This window comes from Phaeodactylum tricornutum, chromosome 14 (assembly GCF_000150955.2).
Source record: "Phaeodactylum tricornutum CCAP 1055/1 chromosome 14, whole genome shotgun sequence".
In the NCBI taxonomy this organism is placed as follows: Eukaryota; Bacillariophyta; class Bacillariophyceae; order Surirellales; family Neidiaceae; genus Phaeodactylum; species Phaeodactylum tricornutum.
The window spans coordinates 763,949-786,910 of record NC_011682.1 but is presented as its reverse complement, the minus strand read 5'-3'; the positions used below and the strand labels follow the sequence as shown (position 1 = coordinate 786,910).

At 49.2% G+C, this 22,962-nt stretch overlaps 8 protein-coding genes across 8 annotated transcripts; 5 read left to right on the top strand and 3 right to left on the bottom strand.

Annotated features, from left to right (window-relative positions):
• Positions 1-546: 546 nt before the first annotated feature.
• On the top strand, positions 547-2,147 carry PHATRDRAFT_21897 (G protein beta subunit; the record flags this gene model as incomplete). The annotated part of the gene is made up of 3 exons (XM_002182099.1): positions 547-826; positions 1,101-1,879; positions 1,913-2,147. The coding sequence occupies exons 1-3, from the start codon at positions 785-787 to the stop codon at positions 2,145-2,147; spliced, it is 1,056 nt and encodes a 351-aa protein (XP_002182135.1). The 5' UTR covers positions 547-784.
• A 1,570-nt stretch (positions 2,148-3,717) lies between these two features.
• PHATRDRAFT_47769 (predicted protein) lies at positions 3,718-5,544 on the top strand (the record flags this gene model as incomplete). Its single annotated transcript, XM_002182098.1, has 3 exons — positions 3,718-3,972; positions 4,107-4,286; positions 4,361-5,544. The coding sequence occupies exons 1-3, from the start codon at positions 3,768-3,770 to the stop codon at positions 5,542-5,544; spliced, it is 1,569 nt and encodes a 522-aa protein (XP_002182134.1). The 5' UTR covers positions 3,718-3,767.
• A 520-nt stretch (positions 5,545-6,064) lies between these two features.
• TRPB (tryptophan synthase, beta chain) lies at positions 6,065-7,392 on the top strand (the record flags this gene model as incomplete). Its single annotated transcript, XM_002182097.1, has 4 exons — positions 6,065-6,522; positions 6,633-6,783; positions 6,818-6,836; positions 6,863-7,392. The coding sequence occupies 4 exons, from the start codon at positions 6,065-6,067 to the stop codon at positions 7,390-7,392; spliced, it is 1,158 nt and encodes a 385-aa protein (XP_002182133.1).
• A 300-nt stretch (positions 7,393-7,692) lies between these two features.
• Positions 7,693-10,839, bottom strand: PHATRDRAFT_52285 (cleavage and polyadenylation specific factor; the record flags this gene model as incomplete). The annotated part of the gene is made up of 3 exons (XM_002181938.1): positions 7,693-7,994; positions 8,034-8,840; positions 8,943-10,839. The coding sequence occupies 3 exons, from the start codon at positions 10,837-10,839 to the stop codon at positions 7,693-7,695; spliced, it is 3,006 nt and encodes a 1,001-aa protein (XP_002181974.1).
• Positions 10,840-11,581: 742 nt separating this feature from the next.
• On the top strand, positions 11,582-13,423 carry PHATRDRAFT_47766 (predicted protein; the record flags this gene model as incomplete). The annotated part of the gene is made up of 1 exon (XM_002182096.1): positions 11,582-13,423. One exon carries the CDS (start codon positions 11,582-11,584, stop codon positions 13,421-13,423), a length of 1,842 nt encoding a protein of 613 aa, XP_002182132.1.
• A 461-nt stretch (positions 13,424-13,884) lies between these two features.
• Positions 13,885-15,328, bottom strand: PHATRDRAFT_38057 (predicted protein; the record flags this gene model as incomplete). The annotated part of the gene is made up of 3 exons (XM_002181937.1): positions 13,885-14,121; positions 14,223-14,771; positions 14,882-15,328. 3 exons carry the CDS (start codon positions 15,326-15,328, stop codon positions 13,885-13,887), a joined length of 1,233 nt encoding a protein of 410 aa, XP_002181973.1.
• A 1,245-nt stretch (positions 15,329-16,573) lies between these two features.
• On the bottom strand, positions 16,574-18,091 carry PHATRDRAFT_47765 (predicted protein; the record flags this gene model as incomplete). The annotated part of the gene is made up of 1 exon (XM_002181936.1): positions 16,574-18,091. The coding sequence occupies exon 1, from the start codon at positions 18,050-18,052 to the stop codon at positions 16,574-16,576; it is 1,479 nt and encodes a 492-aa protein (XP_002181972.1). The 5' UTR covers positions 18,053-18,091.
• Positions 18,092-18,754: 663 nt separating this feature from the next.
• Positions 18,755-22,491, top strand: OGD1 (2-oxoglutarate dehydrogenase E1 component). The gene is made up of 2 exons (XM_002182095.1): positions 18,755-22,025; positions 22,102-22,491. Exons 1-2 carry the CDS (start codon positions 19,002-19,004, stop codon positions 22,297-22,299), a joined length of 3,222 nt encoding a protein of 1,073 aa, XP_002182131.1. The 5' UTR covers positions 18,755-19,001; the 3' UTR covers positions 22,300-22,491.
• The last annotated feature ends 471 nt before the right edge of the window (positions 22,492-22,962 follow it).

Here is a 22,962-nt window from a genome sequence, read left to right as displayed (position 1 = left end):
GTTGCAACGGTAGGTCGATCCCTTCCAAAGTTGCCCTTTTGGTCAGATTCTAGTTTCTGAAAAATTGATGGTCTACCACAAAACTAGATTTTTAAAGGGCATTGCCCGCTTAGTACCGGGCCGAGTTGTTGCGTAAGAGTTGGATGGCTTGTTTGACAAGATAGATGGCCTCATTGCCAAACTAGCGGAAGGTAGCTCTAGCTATCTACCTGTAGCTTAAAAAGGATTACCTACTCTTCATGTGACCTTTACGCGGGGTAACGCGGTGATCGCACAGAACGCGGACGTCAGTTTTGAAATTGCCAGACCAGATTTCGCACAGACCGTCGACCGGTTGGGGGGGAGTTTACGGTTACTTCGGAGTTTGTTGTGGTTGCGAGATCGACACAAGGAAGGTCTCCGGGTATTCAGTCAGGTGGCGCCACTGTAGATTCGGAAAGTGCGTTTATGTAAAACGCGTACCTTGCCGTCTGATGGCGTAGAAGAGAAAGACCAACCCGTCGGAGACGATCGCGAAGAAATCTTCAAGTCAGACCAGACCGTAGGCATCACAGAGTCTCCTGACTAACTGTAAAAAAGGGAGAGCGATCTACTCTTGCAACTCACCAGTCATCAATACCACGCGTTCTTAGTTCCAATCTGTGTGTCTCGGCTTACCCCAAGCTCTAATTTTTGTCTACATTTGGTCGAGAGCGGAAAATTGAGATCCCAATATCTGCCTGTCCGCCTCCTGCAAGCTCGCTTACTTTCGTGCTAGTACGAACCACCATAAAGAAGTAAAGTCATGTCTACTTCCGAAATTCAACAGGATACTGCTAGAGAGGAGGTACGTTGCTCATCTTCGATTCCTTTCATTCTGTTGCTGACCGTTCACGATATCCGGAAATGTGTTGGGAAAGATTCCCTACCTGGAAGATACACTTTCCAACACTAGCATACTTGTTTTTTGGCATCCGCCCCTGATCTTTTCATGCTGGGAAAACAAGAGGCCATTCAACGTCTCTTTTGCTTCAAAACGGAAACGGTGTCATTCCAAACCCGCCTCGGTCTCTCACTCGGCTTTTGTCCTTTTCGATTTACCCGACACGCGCAACAAATAGGTACCTTCTCTGACGCAACAGATTGAAAAGGTACAAAAGTCCAAACGGGAACATTCCGGCTCGGCGGCGCAGGGGTCGCCGGTTCGTGCTCCCTCTGCCGCCAAACTGCGTCGAACGCTCAAGGGACATTTCGGTAGAATTGCTGCATTGCACTGGGGCGGCGATTCCAAAACGGTCGTTACGGCGGGACAAGACGGAAATTTGATTCTTTGGAACGCGATTACCAGCAACAAGTTGCAGTCAATTGGTCTCAAGTCTTCCTACGTCATGGCGGTTGGTATCGAGCAAACTAGAGGCAATTTGGTAGCCTGCGGAGGACTCGATAATCTTTGTACGATTTTCCCCCGCAATAATGTCGGTAAGGCTGCCGAAATGGCCTCGCATGACGGTTTTCTTTCCTGCTGCCGTTTCTTGAGTGAGCAAGAAATCATCACGTCGTCGGGTGACTCGACTTGTATTTTGTGGGATATCAACACGCACAAACCCGTTTCACGCTTCGAGGAGCACACGGCAGATGCCATGTTCTTGTCGCTCCGACCAAGCGATCGCAATGTCTTTGTCTCCTGTTCAGTGGATCAAACTTGCAAGGTGTGGGACACTCGAGCCCCTACCAGTTCGACTTTGACGTTCACTGGACACACAGGTGACGTCAATGGAGTAGAATTCCTACCATCGGACAACAATTGTTTCGCCTCTTGTAGTGAAGATAACACCGTCCGTATCTTTGATATTAGGGCCAGCGATGAACTCGCAAAATTCCAAGGGCCAGCGAGCTTGGGGTCCTCGGCGGTTAACGGCAGTGGAGGTTTCAGTGAGTCTCCATCGGATGGATTGACATCTTTGGCCGTGAGCAAATCGGGCCGACTGGTTTTCTGCGGTGACTCGGAGGGCAACTTCTCGTGCTTTGACATTTTGTCGGAACGATCTGGACCAGCTTACACGAATACAGGTGCGCACGATCGATACATCTCGTGCATCGGCATCAGTCCCCACGAGGACGCGATTTGCACCGGAAGTTGGGACACTCAAGCCAAAGTCTGGGCTTAGTGTCGAGAATATGCATATAACGATCATTGTAATTGCCAATTGAAAACCACTACAAAACAGAAATGGCAAAACTATGGTCATGAGCTCGTTATTGCGATCATGGTTGGCGGGATATGACAAATCCAGAACTAATCGCGAATATCGATCCAACACATCACAAAACTCGGGAAAACCAACATCAAGTGGCACCTTACATTAGCAGCACCGGAATCATCATGAGTTAGACAATACTATACCCGTAAAGTTATCCGGTAGCCATATATTCCGAAGTCTTCAGAGTATACACGCGAAATTATTTCTATGGTTTCCCTCGTCAACTTCACCACTTTGCGTAATTTCTCTTTCGGTCGACAGTGTCCAGATGAGTCCGAAGCGTTCTAAACGGTAATCAAAATCTTGCGCCAAAGTCTCTTGTCGAAGTATGTGTACAGCTTCAGGAATTGGTCGCCTGTTCTTCTCAATGTTGCTTTCAAAATTTATCACAGTTAAGGGTGAGTTGACCGTGTTTTGCAAAGAAGTCGTGTGACGGCGTGAACATTTTGGTAGTTCCTGAGCTCGAATGTTCAATCTATAACGTAAAGTTCACCAGGTATTCACTCATCATTAATTAAAGAGCTGTCCCAATGGCCTTCTGGGAACATATGTGCTTACAGCCCTTGTGAATGGATTGCGTACCACAGCAAAAGTATGATCATATCCTAAAGTCCCAACATACAATTTACAGTTAGCTAGTGTCTATTCTACTTCTGTCCTCAGCTGAGGTCAGTTTTCAAACCTAAACATATCTGATTAAAGTAATGATACCATCGTCTTCAGCATGCTCTGAAACGTCTTGCGGTAAAGTAGCAAGCAAGCTTTAATACCAAATAGTGAAAGAGAAATGACGGTCAACACAAAAATTATCGATTTTTTTTTTCAAATATGTTTAGGAACCCAAATAGCTTGTTCAGATGTCAATTAAATGGCCATTCCATCCCAAATACTTGATTGTGATAAGTAAATCAGGCTTGTCGCATTGTCAGAAATGCTGGGGAGGGATCCTATACTTAGAATTCGAGGGAATTTGATGAAAATCAGACCGAGTGCGCTCGGAGATGTGGCTTTGCCCAACACCTGACTACCTTGCATGGTAGTTAAAGACTTTGTAGTACTAATTTGATGCAAGTAACTCCTAGTCTTTATGGTAAAAATGTGCTTCTAAATCATCATAGCTAAATCCCGTTTACCTGTATAGTTTTGTACCGCGTCTACATGATTTGGCCCATTTGTTTCTTTATTTTTGCGTCCTCAGCTGAGGACGAGGGCCTGCCTTAGCTGAGGACAAGGGCCGGTAGAATAGAGACTAGAGATGAAAGTTCGCTTATTTTCCTCATGCGAAAATGTCACTTTCTGCTGGACATGTCACACTTAATTTCCAAAATTACCTATGCTAACTACGAATACCGTTCCGCATTTTTGGGCCAATAACAGAAAAGTGTAGGGAATACGAAAGTCACTCACGCGTTCTCCGTGAAGCCGAGTTTTCAGAGAATAGTTACCCCTTCCGCATGTTTCGAAAACACGACGAAAAGAGCTTGCCGAACCAAAGGAAAAACCTGTTGGCAGCGTTACTCAGACAAGATGGAATCTAGTGAAAACTTCCCACGTAACGAAACGATACTTACGCGGGCAACGATTGTGTTCGCCCTTTGCGCGTCGCTGAACTCCGCCAACTTGGGATACGATATTGGCGTGAGCACAGAGGCTGGACGCCTGATCCAAGATGATTTACAACTCTCCAGATTTGAACGTGAAATGTTTACGGGAAGCATCAACTTTTGGGCAAGTGAGTAGAAAGATACATGATCCGGCTTTGAGTTGAGGGCAGAGACAGCGGTTATCTGTTTGCCGTTTATGCGGCCTCGTATTGTCACAAAAGCTTGTCCAATCGATCAATACAACTAACCTGCTCTTTTTAAGTGTTTGGTGCATTTTTTGCTCATCATTTTACTGATACATACGGCCGAAGGTCAACGTTCATTCTGGCAGCTGTTGGCTTCATCGTAGGCGTACTCCTGCAGTCGTTTTCAAGCACTTTCGACCTCTTGATGCTGGGTCGATCGTTTGTCGGTCTTGGGGTAGGAACAGGCCTCGCGGTTGGTAAGTACCGAGCTTATCACTCATCGTCTTGCCAAACGTAAACAGCTCAAACCAGCTTACGGATTTCCCAACAGATCCTCTCTATATTGCCGAAGTCACCCCGCCACACCACCGCGGGGAACTTGTGACATGGTCCGAAATCGCCAACAATGTGGGGCTGGTGTTGGGGTTTTCAACTGGTTTTTTTCTAGCATGGTTACCGGATGGTCAGGAATGGCGTCTTATGATTTTGCTTGGTGCTATTTTGCCAACTGTCATGATCGCATTAGTCATTTTCGTCATTCCGGAGTCGCCGCGTTGGTTGATCTCTCGGAATCGTGTAGATGAAGCCACGGAAATTTTGCTACAAACGTATCCTCCGGGCTCCGATGTGGACTTGGTCGTGGAAGAGATCAAACAGGCTATTATTCGGGAACGAGTCGCCGAGAATTCCGTGGGTTGGATGGTGTTGCTACACCCGACACCCGCTATTCAACGTATGCTTTTGGTTGGAATCGGCACTGCTGTATCTCAACAAATAGTTGGCATCGACGCAATTCAGTACTACTTGTTGGATGTTATCGATGAGTCCGGCATCGAATCGCGACAAGCGCAAAGTGCAGTACTGGTTATTCTCGGAATAGTCAAATTATCATTTGTCATTCTCGGCGGGAAGCTTTTTGACACCAAGGGACGACGGCCACTCTTGTTTATTTCATTGATCGGTATGGCTGTTTCTTTGGCTCTAGTAAGTCTCGCCTTCTGGATTGACACTGCATGGAGTCAAGGGGTCATCATTTGTGGTCTCGGTCTGTATTTGGCCTTTTTCAGTGTGGGTGTAGGCCCCGGTGCATGGCTAATCCCGTCCGAAGTGTTCGCTAACTGTATTCGGGGGAAAGCTATGAGTGTCGCTGCTTTTTGGAATCGTCTCGGTGCCACGATCATGGCCAGTACTTTCCTGTCGATAGCCAACGGAGTAGGCTGGGCAGGTTTCTTTCTATTGCTGAGTGGTGCGTCTTTGCTAGTCCTGTTTTTTTTGTACACATACCTACCGGAAACCAAAGGCAGGTCTCTGGAAGACATGTCGGTATACTTTGCTGAGATCACCAAAGACGGTTTCATTTTAGAAGCCGAGGCAGCGCTATACAAGGATGACGGAGATGAGCTTGAATTGGCCTCGTCATCATTACAGCACACTTTGCCCCCGTCGTCGTTGGCACATCGACCTTTCTCTGAAGCCAATGCTAATCTGCACAGCGAGAAAGACCAGCTTTTGTAAACAAACGTCAGGGAATCAAATAATTCGGCATAAACCGTCAACAAATGTTGTTAATAGTAAATGCATGAAGTTACCCCAATCACTTTGCACTTGTCGGATGTGAAAAAATTAGGCATCGTTTTCGTCATCATGCTTGATGTCTACATGCCGATTCATTGTAACTGTAAACACCTTTAGCAGGACCCGTTGGATTTCCTTAAGATGACGTGTCAGGTTCTCGCTTGGACACCTTCCTTCTGTCGAAGATTGATTTTGAGGCAGATGTTGATGAAGTATCTTTTGGATCTCAAAAGATACTCTCTGTCAACACTTGTGTTCCTCTACTCCCAATTTCCAGTCTCTGCCAAAAAATTACAATTATCAGTAAAATAGACCTTCCACATTCATCGGCAGCCATAGCTTTGCAATATTATCCGACTGCGTTCGAGACCAGATCTTTTCCAGAAACATGCCATGCACGGACACGGCTCCCAACGGTTTTAGCCCCATTGAGACAGTAGGCGGTCAACTCAGTCAAAAAATGGGGCTTGCTACGATTGAGGGTCAAACGCACGAGCTGCCGAGCAAGGACGGTTACTTTGGCGAGTACGGGGGACAGCAATTGCCTCCGCAACTCGTAGAAATTATGAACGAGATATCCGAATCGTACGAGAAACTCATACGAACCGACGCCTTCCAAATTGAATTGGACTCCCTCAACAAGGACTTCATCGGTCGACCAAGTCCCATATTCTACGCACGCCGTTTGACGGAAAAAATTGGTGGTGCCCGCATTTTTTTGAAACGTGAAGACCTGAACCATACAGGAGCTCACAAAATCAATCACTGTCTCGGGGAAGCGCTCCTGGCTAAGCACATGGGCAAAACCAAGGTATTGGCTGAAACCGGTGCAGGACAACACGGTGTGGCCCTCGCCACGGCCTGCGCCTTGATCGGAATTGAATGCGAAATTCACATGGGGCAGGTTGACGTAGAAAAGTGAGTCCATTGCAATTCACATTTTTAGTTTCGTTTATCAAAAAAATTTAAACTGATTTGGCTTTTTTTCAATTCCTAACAAAATTTGGCTTTGTGTTTGCTTTCTTCAGAGAAGCCCCCAACGTGACCAAAATGAGAATTTTGGGTTGCAAGCTCATCACCGTCACTCGAGGCACCCGCACTCTCAAGGACGCCGTCGACAGTGTCTTTGAGGAGTACCTCAAAGATCCGGTCAATTACTTTTACGCCATAGGATCCGTCGTTGGACCGCATCCTTTTCCCAAAATGGTACGAGATTTTCAAAGCATCGTGGGGTGAGAAGCGCGCGATCAATTTTTAGATCTGGAGGGGGGCGCATTGCCTGACGCTATTGTTGCCTGCGGCGGCGGAGGTTGTAACGCGCGCGGGATTTTTACGGCCTTTTTAGAAGACCCCGAAGTCCAACTCATTGGGGTTGAACCTGCGGGCAGAGGTTTGGAGACCTCCGATCACGCCGCGACCATGACTCTCGGCGTCAAAGGATCCATCCACGGAATGAATTGCTACAACTTGCAAGATGAGACCGGCGAGCCGCTACCAGTATACAGTATCGCATCCGGGCTGGATTACCCTGGAGTTGGTCCCCAGCACTGTCTCCTGAAAGACATTGGCCGAACGAAGTATGTGGCTGTTACAGATCAGGAATGCTTAGATGCATTTATGCAGCTATCTCGTGTCGAAGGCATCATTCCTGCTTTGGAAAGCGCGCACGCTGTGGCGTACGCGACGAAGTTGGCCGTGGAAATAGGACCGGGAAAAACTATCTTGGTCAATTTGTCGGGACGAGGTGATAAGGATGCTGACTTTGTCGCCAATCGTCTTCAGTTGTAGACCTTTGGCAGCCTCTTTTATGTTTCATGTTTATCCAGATTTGGCAATAAAATCGTGCTCTTTTCTTGAGTACTAAACTTATTTTCTTATTAACATGTAAGTGTGTTTTTGATGGTTCTTTTAGGTCCTAAAGTATCTCAGAAGGGAGTGAGTGCACCTTCTCATGAATGTAAGTACGGCTGAATCCAATTGTTGAGTAGCGAAGCTTGATAGAAGCTATTAGTTAAGGCCAAAGTGTGGTGAGCGCCTGTAAAAGTCGGAGTCGTGGCACAAAGCGAATTCGCCGAAGGGAATCCGTCCCTATACAACCGTGAACTGACCACAGACAACACCCCGCACCAAATAAAAGTCTTCGCAGAGAGGTCCTTCTACTTCCAGTTGCCCCGAGTCTTGCGCTTTCTGGACAAGAACCTTTCCGTTTACTACTAATTGAGCAACCCCAGCTTTCGTGCTGTATTCCGCTTTCATGCCCTTAGCGATCAACTCAGCTCGAAGATCCGTCAACAAAACGTCTCCGTCACTTAAGTAAATAGATGGATCATCGTTGGCACCAGAGTCTTTTGGTGCTAGAACGATACTTCCATCGGCTGCAACCTTTTGACCTGTTGCTACTGTATTCAACACACTCACAGTACACATACCAACTTTGGCCTCAAAGGATTCGATTGGTTCATGCGATAAATCTGCCGCCTCACGCTCCTTTAATGGATGGTATGGTGTGTCGATGAGTCGTACGGCATAGGCAGCGTGTCCCACCTTAAGTTCTATCACCTCTCCATCTGATGGCATCCGCACGTCATGCATACCTTGCGTAAAAGCTTTGGTTGCTTTGGCCAAGACTGTTACTTCGTCAGTCAAATTTTCCGGATTGTCGCCGCTTCCTTGTGAAGCCCCGCCTAGTACAATGACTTCCCTCGGCTGCAAGGCTCGCACGGACTGTCGCGCCGCACGTGCTTCAACTCGTCCTTCCAGAGGAATGTAGTTGATCTCTGCCAATACTTCCACTTTTCGAGCCACTGTCGTAATTTTGGTCGGTGGCCGCCCATTCCGTCCCCGGACAATACCGTGCCCTTCAGACAAGTCGACAGCCTCCATCGCCTGCTCGTCCATATCATCGCCATCGTCTTGATCCTCATCTTCCGATACTCGTGCCGCCACGGAAGACAAAGCCGACAACTTGGATCGTTTGGCCTGACCGCCTGGTTGACCATCTACGCCATAGCCGAAACCACGCCTCAGCACCTCGTCCCCGATACGTCCGCTTCCGGTGGCGAACTTGGAAGGGTCGACACCGGATACAATATCTGTGAAACGTTCTGGGATGACGGCTATTCCGTAGTCGTCTTCCAAAATGTCTCCGGAACGACCTACTGATTCTCCAATTCCATACTTCGAGGTTGAATCGACCTGTCCAATACCCACCGCTTCTTCACGGACTTCGAACGTTACTGAGAATAAATGGAAGGGTAAGGAAAAAAGGCAATCCAGCAAACTAAACCAACTATGACAATTTCCTTGTCTCTAGGAGTCAAAGCTCTAACATCACTTACAATGTAACGGCTTGGAAAACTTTAGAAAGAGAGACGAATCGAACCTCGATTTTTTGCGAGGTCGTGGTGCCGCCATGCGCATCGGTGCCATTGCTTTGATACTGCTTGCAAGCCCCGCGCCACCACTGGTGGCTTCATCCTCGCCCAACCGCAATTGACCTTTGGCCAATTCGACTTCCCGCAACATGGCTTGTTGTTCCTCTTCCAGAGCCTGCCGGCGACGGGATGCTTCTTCTTGTGCCAAAAAGGCTGCCAGCTCTGGTCCAGTCAGGACGCTCTTGTGCGGGACCCAGACATCAACCTGCACGACATCATCCATTTCGCGTCCCTGTGATTTAGCTTCGAACCAGGCCCGCAACAGTTGCCCGGCTGTCGTCCATGATGAGGGTTCCGTCACGGCGGTTCCCACCAAACCAGCGTCAACATCTTCGGTAGTTTCATCTTCCACGGGTACAATAGTAGTCGATCCTGCAAGAGGAGCAACGGCTGTCAGCGCCGTTACGTCTGCCTGGTTGGTGCCGTACTTAGTCGTCGACACGGCAACACTGGATGCATCGATCGGGAACTCGACCATTGCGTCCGCCATTATTTGGTCTTCGTCTGGCGTGGACGCAATCGCAGTAGGATTCGCTTGCATTTCCGTTTTAGAGTGCGTGTGTTGTCGCAAATAGGCTTGCGAGGCGTCTGTAAAGAGAATAGCGTTGTCGACGTTGTCGGCCCAAGACAGTAGTAAATCCCGTGCCGGCCCGCCTTCCAAACTCAAACCCGAGGCAACAACGCAGGCAGGATTGGGGTTCTCGGCCAGGAATTTTTCTAATTCCCGTGTATTGGTACAGACGTGAACATGCGGCAGCGTCAAGGGGTGCGGTCCGGCTTGTGCATCAAAGACGTGTCCGAGTTTGGTCCCCATCCATTCGAGTTGGGAACGGGCAAAGTCGAGGACGTTCGGTGCCATGGGTCCACACCAAATCAAGTGATACGACGCAGCGAGACGGTGCCGATCCCAGTGATTGTGTAACGCAAGTAGTACCTCCAGGACACGCCCCGAGACGTCGCAGGGTAAAAGCACGTTGCCGTCGCGACGCAGGACGCTGAGGACTGTTTCGACCAGGACGCGTTCGACTTGGGTGACCATTTGTGGAGGGACGAGTGGAGTCACGGTATTTTGTACGTTGGAACGAGCGAGACGAAGAGCAGGTCCCCCGGGATGCGTCACGAGAACGTCAGGCGTGGTGGCGTGTTTGAGAATGGTACTCGAGTCGAGATGCAATTCTTTGGCGACGTGATACTGTGTGGTAAGCACCACAACGGTCTCATCACGTAATCTTTGAACAACGTAAAAGGCTCCCCCCACCACGTGTCCCGCCCGGTGTGCGGTCACGGAAAGAGAGGCGTGTTTCGTGTTCGTGTCGCGTGGGTAGACACGCATTGCTTGAGAGTACTTGATGGCGTGCACGGAAGCGAAGACATCGTCGAGATCGCGTAGCGTGTAGGGCGGTTGCCCGCCGTCGAGGGATATAGCGGCGTGTTGATCGTACAAGGTCATTTGTCCCATTTTGACGGTGGGAAATGTGGCGTAGATGGGAGGCAGAGGAAGATCCGGTTGGGTGTCTTTCATCTGTCTGTAGTACATGGGCAACCCTCCCAACGCTTGTAGCGTCGAGTCCGTGAGTACGAGACAATCATGTGCTGGCAGCGTGGGAAAGGCGAATTGATCACTGTGACTACGAATTCCGCTGCTGCCGTTGGGGGAAGCATGCGGATGTACGTGACGAGGCCACCAACCCACGTTCCAGAGTACCCGACAGTCGCCGTATTCCACCAACGTACAGGAGGGCTCTTCGGCTTGACCTTGCGGACTCCAGCGGCTCCCGTAGATTGGAGTGACGCGTAGCATCTTCTATGGTTCCTAAAAACATAGAGTCCTTACCTATGTAACAATTGCTGCAAAACAACAATGGCAGGACTTGTCGGTCCATAGAGTAGTGTCGGGAAGGAAAACTCATCCCGTAAAAGACAAGACAGAGACAGGTGGAATAGAGGGCAGGGCGTGAAGAGGTTACGTCCAGGAGCGTTGTCATTCAGGTGCGTGTGCTCTACGTACGGTTGAAAGAGTTAGTGTTAGTGCCATGAGGTCAAAAGTGAACAAGTCCAGTTGTTTCATTTCTGGTGATGTGACTTACAGTTAGGCAGTATGAGACAGCACCTACGATTTACAGTGAATCTTGCGTTACGTATCATCAAGACGTCCTGCATAGAATGTACGGGAAATATGGACCTACTACGTATCCACTCCGGTGAGATTAACTCAAAAGGACACGACAATCCTAACAAAGTCTCTATTAGCTTCGATGCGCTAGGTGGACGAAACAGGGACCATTCGCGATGTTTAGACAATCCTGCCGACCAAGAGTTGTCCATTGATACTGATAGGATTGGATTATGAAATAAGATAGTCTTGAGATAGTCTCATTGAAGTCGTCTTTACCGATGAAACTTTAAATATTGTTTACTACCACTACGAAGTGGATGCCAATTGGATTTCAGGATTCGCGAACACACGCTTTTCGGAGGACGCAAACGAGGCCGATTCCTAAAGTACTTGACGTGGTAGGTATTACCGATGACTTGCTGCACCCATGTGCCAACACACCCTTACGCTTCGTGCACAGAAAGTACCCCCATCGATTTGTTTCCCGTGGCGAACCGTGTCCCAAACAATGCACCAGTCCATTCCGTCTCTGCGTTCGACCGTTGTCTGCCTGTTGATGCTAATTACGGGTTCTCTCCAGCAGTGCTTGCCGTTGTGCGTCCAAGCTTCATCCGCCGCGTCGACGAACACTGGTCGTAGTACGCGTCAGAGTACGCCGTCTCGGCCTCCTTTCCTTGCTCACGTCACCGACAACACCCTCGACAGGGCCCGGCGTGTGGCTCTTCAACGTCACGAAAAGGCCGTCGCGCAAGCCCTGGAAAACTACCCCACGAACCAACAGCCTCCCGACTCTCTCAATGCAGATGCTACTACCGCAACGGCAACCGGTCTTGATTCGTACGTGATTGATGCTGCCGGGAGTGTGCCTGACTTTGCGGATCAATTGCAACGCGTGGTACACGTCACGACACCTCCCTTGCTCTCCAGAGACGAATGCCGGAACGTCATTGACATGGCGGAATCACATTTCCAGCAAAACAATATACCCTGGTCGATGCAAACTTCCGGACAATACAAGGTGGCTGGGTTTTGGATCAAAAATATACCCGCCGTACACGCATGGTTCACGCATCTCGTACAAACACGTCTCTTTCCTCTCTTGGCCCGAACCTACCCCGACTTTGTGGTGTCTCCCCACGATTTGTGCGTCGACAACGCCTACTTGTTCAAATACGACCCCGAAACCGGAAGGCGCACCGATATACACACGGATTCGGGGTGTTTGAGTTTCACCATTGCACTTAGTGGCACCGACGACTACACGGGTGGCGGGACATGGTTTGAAGGATTACAACCACTACAAGGACTACAAGGGAACGAACACGCCCAACAAGATGCTCCTTCCTGGAACCACGTCTTATCCATGGAAGCAGGACAAGTCACTATTCGACCAGGCGGGGTGAAACACTGTGGACACGCCGTGAATACGGGCATACGCTACATTATTGGAGGTTTTTGCATGCACCAGAATAAGCCTGAGATTGTCCGGCAATTGCTCACCCCTCCACCCATCACAGATTCAAGCGAGGACGATACGAACAGTGTAGATATTCTGGAAGCTGCCGTCGTCCTCAATCCAAAATGCGACGCCTCGTACGGTCTCTTGGCGGATCGGTACAAACAAAACGGACTAATCGAAAAGGCTAAACAAGTTCTCGAATATTGTGTACAACACGTCCATCCCACTTCCGGAGAAGTCAATTTTTCCCTCGGTAGTATTTATATGGCGGAACAAGATTACGTGAAAGCCAAGGCGTGTTTCGAAACGTGCCTAGCCGTTGACGATTGTGACGTCGAAGCCCTCATGGGTTTGGCCCACACCGCTTCCCAAGTGGGTGACACTACTACGGAGGAAGTGTATTATCAACGCGTAGTGGCCACGCCCGGGGCCTCTGATACGATCCGAGCGTCGGCCTTTTGTAATCTCGGTGTGCTACACGAAAACAATGACATCGAGTTGCACTACTACAAACAGTCCATTGCGTTGGCGCCGACCAAGTTTGCTCCCCGATACTCGTTGGGTTGCGCATACGCAAGTCGGGAAAGTTGGAAAGCGGCTATTCGGGTCTTCCGGGAGGCCATGACAATTGTACCGAACGAAGAAGGTCAGCGGCAAACCTTGCAAAATATGTACACGGCCGCCATGCACGTGGTGCAGACGGAAGCTGCCGACTCGCCGGGACGATCCCAACAAGAAGTTTTGGAACGATTTCGCAATCTCATGGGCAAAGAAAACTTTGAAATTCTCGCTTCGTCAGCGAAGCAATGACTAATAAAATTTTTCGGATATCGGAAAGGAATGAAATGTCCATTCGGGCCGATGCGTGCGCATAGAGCGACATAGAAGCAGTTGATGCTACTGTAAATTTCCCAGCACAACTGTTAATGGTTAGAATGCTTGTACAAACCATTCTGGATCTGCCAAGGTTGTTGCTTGCCAATTCAGGCTTTCATTGATTACTAGGAAGGGTCTTGCATCGAGTCTCTTCATTATAATTCGACTTGATTTCTTTATCTGTGTTTGTTGATATTCCGGCTCTTCCTGCCAAATAGTAGCATTAATCAAAACCCCTACGCATGTTGCCGCAAAATGCTGTCAAATAGGGAGGCGATAATCTTTTATGTATGTTATTTCGTTTCCGTTCCCTTTTGCTGAACATCATCTGACTCTCAGTACTGTTCTTTCCCCCTTTGCTTAAATCAAACCATCATCTTCCATTCCAGACATGCTTACTGCTTTTCTTCGATAATGTTTTCGTAAGTGCCGTCTCCGCCAAAGATAATGCTGCACTCAGAAACTTCGCTGTATTCGTTCAGACCGCTGTCTTTGAGAGAAACACAGAACTTTTCTTCGAAAATGCGGTGAGCGCTCACGCTGAGCGTAGGAAGCTCTGTAGCGGACAAAGCAGCATAGTCGTCATCGTCGCGACACAAGCGGCAGTGGAATCCAAAAAAGTAGTACCAGTCCTGGAGACAGAAAGGTGCGGAGAAAGAATTCGTGGTTTTGAGCGACACGAAAATCAAGCAAGTCCGATGGTTCTCAATGACAGTCCAGAGTGATTACTTACAATATACACTCCGGGACGTAATTGCCCAACATTCTCTCCCTTGATGGTAGCAAGGGCACCTTCGAGATCTTCCGGAATGATTCGTTCACGCTCTAAGATCATGGATGTGAGTTCGTACTTGCCATCAGGGTTGGCTCCATTGTAGGAGTCCACAAACGCGGTCTGAATGAGTTCAATTTCGGCCTGACTATCCACGTCGGAAAGATCGAGCACGTGGCCGATAAGGAGGCGGCCATCCATAGCCTTGTCGTCGTTGGCGTGCTTCTTCTTACCCTTTTTCTTATTCTTTCTTTTGTTCTTCTTCTGGAGCTCAAGCTGATCGCCGCTATCGATATCGTTGCCGTCTCCATCGTAGTCAAAGAGGATAGAGCAGTCCGCGAGAGCCGAATATTCTTCCAATCCACTTTGGTGGAGTGTGAGGCAGAATTGGTCTTCAAAGACGCGGTGAGCACTCGCTTCGAGAACGGGAAGCTCGGTAGCGGACAAAGCGGCGTAGTCGTCATCGTCACGGCACAAGCGACAGTGGAATCCAAAGAAGTAGTACCAGTCCTAAGGATGGCGTGCGGAGAACGAATTTGTGTGTTTGAGTGACACTAAATCAATCAATCAAGCAGTTATAAGAGTACACTCTTCGTTGTAAGTCCACACCAACGACTTACAATGAACACTCCTGGACGCAATTGTCCGACGTTCTCTCCCTTGATACTGGTCAGAGTGGCCTCCAAATCTTCGGGGATGACGACTTCGCGCTCCAAGGTCATGGACGTGACTTCATACTTGCCATTGGGATTGGCGTTGTTGTAAGCATTGACAAATGCGCTTTCGATGAGGTCGATATCGGCCTTGGCATCGGCCGAGGATACGTCGAGAACATGGCCAATTTGTAGATGTCCATGCATGATTGGGTCATCGCTGTCCGACGAAGGGCTGTACTTCTTGCCCTTCTTTCTCTTGTTCTTCTTCGCGAGCTGGGAGGCGGCCTGAGAAGCAAAAGATGACTGAGTGCCTTCGACGGCGGCCTCACGAGGGGTAGCAGCACGGAGATTGACGGCACGGGCACCTCCGGCCAGGAGGGCCGTGGTGGCAACAGAAAGAAACAGCTTCATACCGGGAACAAGAAAGGTTGAGCTTGCCGTTTTCTGGGTCAGGTTTTGCTGATTGGCGGCGATTGAAAATTATGAGGAGATTGTTGCAAAGGAAGTGAAGGAAAACACAGATGGATCGCAGTTAGGGATCTCTGGCTTTGAGCTATCGGGATCAAGAATGACTCGACGTGGCCTTTACTTAGAATTCTAAAAACTAGACATCGGTCCTGGTGAAAGTCCATCTTGCTAACTGCGACTGAAAGCGTCCCCAATTATGCTCTATTTTTCGCATGCGCATACCAGTCAGAGCCGCATTAGTAGTCGTGAAGTGGTTGCTAGAGACCTGATTCACAGTTTACGTGATTCCTTCGACCATAAGATGGAAGCTATGGCTAGCAGTGAGCAGGACCCGCAGTTGCCGTTCGGATCTTTCAGATATAGTTATGATCGATAACTCTCTCGGACGTGGAAGCGAACCGTTGTTGAAGTGCACCAGGATACATGCCAAGCGGATTGCTTTGATCACGGTATGGCCGATCAAGTCGATTGGTGTGTGACCTCCGAAGAATGTCTGTCAGCTTGTGAAGAGACTCGATATCACACCGTTCGTTGTATCCATACCATGTCGAGTAATTTTCTAGGCAGTTCAGGTTGACTTATGGAATGATGGACGTAGAAAAATGCGCTGACCGTGAATGACAGGTGGTACGGGATTTCACAAATTTAATTCCTGTCAACTTGATCCCCTGTTCCTTGTAAAGGTTTCCATCGACTGCCACATGCGCCGCAAAATGTTCATGAAATGAATATTATAAGAATGATTAACTGCAAGTGAAAAGAGGGCAGATATCACACTAATTTCACTTCGTATAAATGCATCCAATGGCGGTGTCCTTTTCCTCGATGCTACTTTAGGGAAATATTGCGGAACCAACGTTAACCTTGCCCATACCATAGTTGGTCGAAGCATAACACATTTGCGAACCGCTCGCCAGAAACGTGCCAACGAAGAGCCTGTCTTTTTCGATGGATAAGGCTAAGGCACTGGTAACAACACACGGACAGTTCCAGTTTCTCTTTTGAAGAAGTATTGTCTTGTGCGCACATAACATCGGAGTGACTCAAGTATATTACGGATCACGCGACTCATGCAGGATGTTACTAGAGCAGAAAAGGAGAAGGCACCAAGTCTGCACATGGGTAGAAGTTGACATCTGAGCTCAAGACGAACACCTAGCTTTTACATCGGAGCAGCTCCTCTAGGTTTTACAACCGTTTGGAGTCTACATCTGGAGCATTGTCTGCACCGTCGCCGCTGGTATGGTCGTCACTGCTGTCGTTGGACGGAGGATCGTACGTATCAACAATAGCTTGTCGCAAGGTATTGGCGGCCTCCTCATCCCCCATGGCCTGTAACAGTTCGGCTAAACTAAACTGCGTCGCGTACAAATCGGGATGCGTGGAGGGCAACAACTGTGATCGGACGTGTAGTGTTTGTTTGTAGAGTTCGTGCGCTTGTGACAGCAGTGCTTGGTCATAGGGGGTCGTAGTTGTCGCACGGGCTTTGCAAAAAACGGCCAAATTTTGTGCGGCCGAGGCGGCTGATAGAGTCTGTAGAGAGAGTGGAAGCTCAGACAGCGACGACAAGTTGGGTGTTGTGGAAGTAGTTGACGCTTTCTTGGTGCGTTGTTGTTTGCTTCCGTGGCGAGTTTTCTTGTTCTTTTTTTGTGGCAAACTAGGTCCGCGAGGATTGGCAATGGCCGTGTCCAAGGCTTCCTTCAAATGCTCGTGTGCTGCTTCCCATGCCTGTGTTGACACGTCGGCCGGTAAGACAGAAATATAGTACGGCAGTTGGCTCGTTGAGGTTTCACCATTGTTGGAGGTGTGTTTGGTGGTCATTTTGTGGTAATGCAAGATTTGTGCCGCCAGGGTGGCACCCCAACTGGACCGCGAGGCCACGGTGTGGGGATGATGTGGTCCCAACTCTTCCACTCGAATTCGGTAGGCGCGTTGCAGGTACTCCAGGGCCTGTTCGACCAAGGAAAGTCGATCAGTGGCTCTTAAATTGGCATCGAAATGAATTTGTGTACGATTGAGATTGCCCAAATTGTGGAGCGTCGATGCGTATGAGGCGTGGTCGCTCCCGAGCACACGTTTGTATACCTTACGGGCCATTTCGTAGGCTCGCCGCGAGTCGTCAAAGTTTCCGAGGAGTTTGTGCATGAGTCCAACGTTGTTGTAAGCACTGGCTGTTGCCGGATGATCCAATCCAAAATGCGACTCCGTCTTCGTTTGTAACTCTCGACTCAATTTCAGTGCACTTGGGTAGTTACCGGCTTTGTATCGATCCTGAATTTCGTTTTGAACGGCGACGAGTTCGAGTTCCTTGTCTTTGTCGGGTAGGGAAAATTTGGATTCTACCTCTGCTTCTCCGTCAGGACGACTTTTAATCCGTAAAGTGTTCTTGTCGTTGCTGCTGCTTGAGTTGTCGATGTGCTTGCCCTTTTTGGAAAGACTTGTAGCAGCCCCACGGGCACGAGCACTCGTTGCCAACGATCGATGGAACAACAAACCAGCTGCACGACGAGATTGGTACGGCGGGGAGAAAGTGGCGGACACAACTGATAGAGATGCCCGTTGTCCCTGATGTTTTGGGTGGTGATGTTGGGAAAAGGGAGACGCCGGCAGTCGCTGCCTTTTAGCAACTGCTCCTATGCGAGAGGGAAGGCCCAATTGTCGCCACATAAGTTAGATATGGATGGATCTATATAGAGATTTGGGGCAACGGGTAGACTCGGACAAGGACGACTCGGACCAACCGGATAATCACTGACGGCTCGTCACTGCTGCAGGAACCACCAAACTGCAGTTTAGGTTCTATAGATACTGTTGTTTCCGGTCAGACTTTTCGTGTTCATTGACGAGGAGCTCCTTTTCGTCATGGTGGTAGCGTACCCCGTGCGTTTGGTGGTCACTACCAGGCGGTGCGAGTTCTCTCACAAGCGACGACAACATTAGGACGGACCAAGACAAACCCCCAGAGTTCGAGACATACTGGTTCATACGACGACACATGGTGACCACTGTAAGATCCCCAGACATGTCTGGTACTATACCTACCCTTTCCACTTACAGTTGATCGTTGGAAATCGTCGTGTGAGTACCGTAAGAAGCGTTTTCATTGTCAGATTTGTGTGCTCCTACATAGAGATCAGTCAGTAGCTAGCTGCTAGTAGCTCTACTCTACTAGTAGAGCGCTCTAACTAGAGCTCTACTCTAGTAGAGTTCTCTACTAGAGAGCTACTGGTAGCTACCTGACTGTAAGTCCTTCGTCTGCCGGCGGCTGCCAAAAAAGGGTTCGTCTCGAAAGACGGCAGTAGAGATCTTTCGATCCCTTCCAGCAGAGTCACCACCATTGTAACAACAGACACACTGCACTGTACTGTCCAGCAAACCATCTCGTTCAACTCCTAACCACAAAGCGATACCAAATTTGTCGTGTTGTCGTCGGAATTGAAAGGGAAGCTCTCTATTCGTTCATCGTCTTGCTCTTCCGTGTTGGCGCTCTCGTCGGCTGGTTTGGCTGTTTGGTTCGAGATTCCGACACAGTTTTGTGTAAGTGTCTCGCTGAGTCATCTGGATTGCAGTAATTGAAAGTACCAACTGCATTAGACAAAAGAATACTCTCTCCATAATGTCGTCCGCCCGACAGCTTTTGCTCTTGTTGAAACGTCCAGGTCCGTGCCGGAATCGTCCATCTCCTTCACGGCGCGTTCCTGATCCTGGCACGTTGTCCCGATCCTTGTCTCGTTCCCGTGTGGCGCAGCGAAGCCTGAGTACCAGCGCTGCCTCCAGTCTTACCGTGCACGAGAACGAATCGTTCTTGACGGGAACGTCCTCTGTCTATGCGGAAGAAATGTACGAAGCCTACCTACGCGATCCTACCAGTGTGCACGAATCATGGAAACGCTACTTTGACAATCTGGAACAGAGTGTGGCCTACAACGAAGCCGATTTCGCGTCCCCGACCGCCGTACCATCGCCCAAGCCAGTCCGGGCATCGAGTATGTCGATCGAAGCCGCTCCGTCGGATTCCCTAGCGGTAGCACATTTGATTCGATCCTACCAGGTCAACGGACACTTGGCCGCGCAATTGGATCCTCTTCATCTTCACACCCGCGAGGCATTTCCCCAACGCCCTTCCAATCTCAAGCCCGAGCTACTCAGCAAGGACGGATTCCCTCCCGAGCTTACTGCGGAACACTACGGCTTTACGGAAGCCGACATGGATCGTCGTCTCGTCTTTCGTGGCGCCTCTTCCGGTGGAAACAAGGGCTACTTGGAAGAGCTCTCCAATTCTCCCAACAAAGTCACGCTCCGCATGATCCTACAGGAACTGCGCAAAACGTATTGCAACACGCTCGGTGTGGAATACATGCACATTGGCGATATCGACAAGATGAACTGGATTCGGGAACGCGTCGAGAATCCGCGATGGACGCGGTACGATGTCGAAAAGAAAACACACATCTTTGAACGTCTCTGCTTCGCCGATAGCTTTGAGAATTTCTTGGCGCACAAGTTCAATACCACCAAGCGCTTTGGTTTAGATGGGGGTGAAGCCATCGTCCCGGCTCTCAAAGACGCCATTGATCGCGCGTCCGAGCTCGGGGCGCACAGTTTCGTCATCGGCATGCCCCACCGCGGTCGACTCAATATTCTCGCCAACGTCATGCGCAAACCCATGCCCCTTATCTTTTCCGAATTCCAAGGCACCAACTATAATATCAAAGATCACCAAAAGAGTACATCGGATGATCACTGGGGTATGTCGGGTGACGTCAAGTACCATTTGGGTTCGTCAATGGACCGGACCTATCCCGATGGTCGACAAATTCATCTAAGTTTGGTCGCCAATCCATCACATTTGGAATGCGTCAACCCGGTCGTGGCGGGTAAGGCTCGCGCCAAACAGTACTACGGTGGAAACCGAGAAGAAGATATCCGTAACGTTGTACCGATCCTATTGCACGGCGACGCCGCCTTTGCCGGGCAAGGGGTGGTCTACGAGACCATGCAAATGGCCGAGGTGCCCGATTTTGACGTCGGTGGAACCATTCACGTCATCATCAACAATCAGATTGGCTTCACCACCAACCCCATTCATTCGCGCTCGACGCCCTACTCGTCGGATTTGGGCAAGGCCTTCAATTGCCCCATCTTTCACTGTAACGGCGACGATCCCCTAGCAGTGTCGACGGCACTCGAGACCGCCGTCGAATGGCGTCACGAATGGGGCATGGATGTTATTATCGAGATGGTCTGCTACCGTCGTAACGGTCACAACGAACTAGATCAGCCGGCCTTTACACAACCAAAACTCTACAAGGAAATTTCTCGACACCCACCAACCCTGGATATTTTTGAAAAGCGATTGATTGAAGAAGGAACCTTGTCCAAAGAAGAATGTCAAGAGATCCGTGACTTTACGCTGGAAAGCTACGAAAAGGATTTCGAAGCTTCCAAGACGTATGTGAAAAAAGAGACGGATTGGTTGAGCTCCAGATGGACCGGTTTCAAAGGGCCGTCGCAGATTAGTCGTATTCGTCCTACCGGCGTGGAGGTTGAGACTCTGCGCAAGATAGGAATCCAAGCTGGAACGGTTCCAGCCGATTTTAAATTGCATCGTCAAATGGCCAAAATCTTCAAGGCGCGTCGGGAAATGGCGGAAAATGGCGAAGGTATTGACTGGGGCACTGCCGAAGCCTTGGCGTTTGGTTCGCTCCTACTTGAAGGGAATCATGTGCGTATTACCGGTCAAGACGTTCAGCGCGGTACCTTTAGTCACCGGCACGCCGTCGTCAAGGATCAGAATACCGAAGAGGAATACACTCCATTGAATTTTCTCGCCAAAAAGATGGCTCCAAGTGCCCCACTTGAAGAGCTGAGCAAGACGGATACGCAAGCCGGCTTCATTGCTCGTAATTCGATTCTTTCCGAGTTTGCTGTTCTTGGATTTGAGCACGGGTACAGTTTGGAAAACCCGAACGCGCTCATTTTATGGGAAGCCCAATTTGGTGACTTCGTCAATGGCGCGCAAGTCTTGATTGATCAGTTCATCTCGTCAGGTGAAGACAAGTGGTTGCGCCAGTCTGGCCTTGTCATGCTGTTGCCCCATGGGTACGATGGACAAGGTGCCGAACACTCTAGTTGCCGTGTGGAGAGGTTTCTGCAGCAAGTGGACGAAGATCCGCACTACATTCCGCGCTTGGCACGGGACGAACGTATGCAAATTCAGCGCTGCAATTGGCAAGTTGTCAATTGCACGACCCCGGCAAATTACTTTCATTGTTTGCGCCGTCAGATTCATCGTGATTTCCGTAAGCCACTAGTAGTCGTAGCACCAAAGAACTTGCTTCGTCACAAGCGCTGCGTTTCGACCTTGGAAGAAATGGGACCAGGTACATCCTTCAAGCGCGTCTACGACGAGACTGATCCGGCAATAAGCCATCATCCAGAGCAAGTCAAGACGCTGGTCTTTTGCACTGGGCAGATATACTACGAGCTCCTGGCGGAGCGTGAAAAATTAGGTCGTACGGATGTGGCTCTGGTGCGTTTGGAACAAATTGCTCCATTCGCGTTCGATCGGATCGCGAAGAATGCGCAGAAATACCCCAATGCCGAATTGATTTGGGCCCAACAAGAACCAAAGAATATGGTACGGTTTTGGAAAGTCTTCCTTGCAAACAGAAAAATGGCATTTTCTAACATGTCTTGCTTGTCTTTGTGCGCAGGGAGCCTATAGTTATGTATTGGCTCGTATCATGACGGCGACGCGCGAATTAAACGGCAACGAAAAACGCCCTCGCTACGTAGGCCGCCCAGTCAGTGCGGCGCCAGCGACAGGCATGGGTAAAGTACATCAAATGGAATATAACAACATCATGGCGGGAGTCTATGGCGTGGCGGGAGATGGAGGTTTTGAGGACTAGAAATCAATGTTTAAGAGACAGTGCAAAAATCGAGTTTAATTTACAGCAAGTGTGTCGCACACAATGGTTTTGTAAGCAGAACGAACATTTTCTAGGCGACAACTGATTGCAAAACTGCTACAATGCCTTTCCAAAAAAAGAATGCGAAGAGCAGACTCTGACAGTAATCTACTAACTGTAACTTGTTACATTAATCCAGCAAGGCCAGCGGTGACCCTACATTCCGCAGTGATCTATGGGGATACTTCTTTTCTAATCTAATGCAGGATAGCTTTGTAATCCAATTTTGCGAGCCAGCTCAGCTGGTACCTTGGAGTGGAAACTGACTGACTGACTGACACACAAACAGACACACACATCCCGACCACTTTGGACGACAACCATGTTCCGTGTCCAATAATTCTGTCATTCAAAATCTCTGTCTCGTGTCACAGTCACCGTCAGTTCGAACGATTCGAGCTACCTAATTTGTCTCTGAAGTCGTCGGCAAAATATTAATTAACAGTCATTCATGCGACAACACGATTCCCGTTTTTCTACTCCGGTTTTCATGCTTTTACATTTAGCGTCCGTTTGACAAATATATTACCCTTTGTTTTACAGTTACTTTTTTCCATGTTTCATTTCTCCGCGAAGTGGACGCCTTCAGCGAACCAATTTACA

Excerpts from the sequence above, each read along its gene's own strand:
- OGD1 (XM_002182095.1), top strand. The coding sequence starts at position 19,002 with ATGTCGTCCGCCCGACAGCTTTTGCTCTTGTTGAAACGTCCAGGTCCG. Across the intron at positions 22,026-22,101 it reads AACAAGAACCAAAGAATATG|GGAGCCTATAGTTATGTATT; the intron begins GTACGGTTTTGG and ends CTTTGTGCGCAG.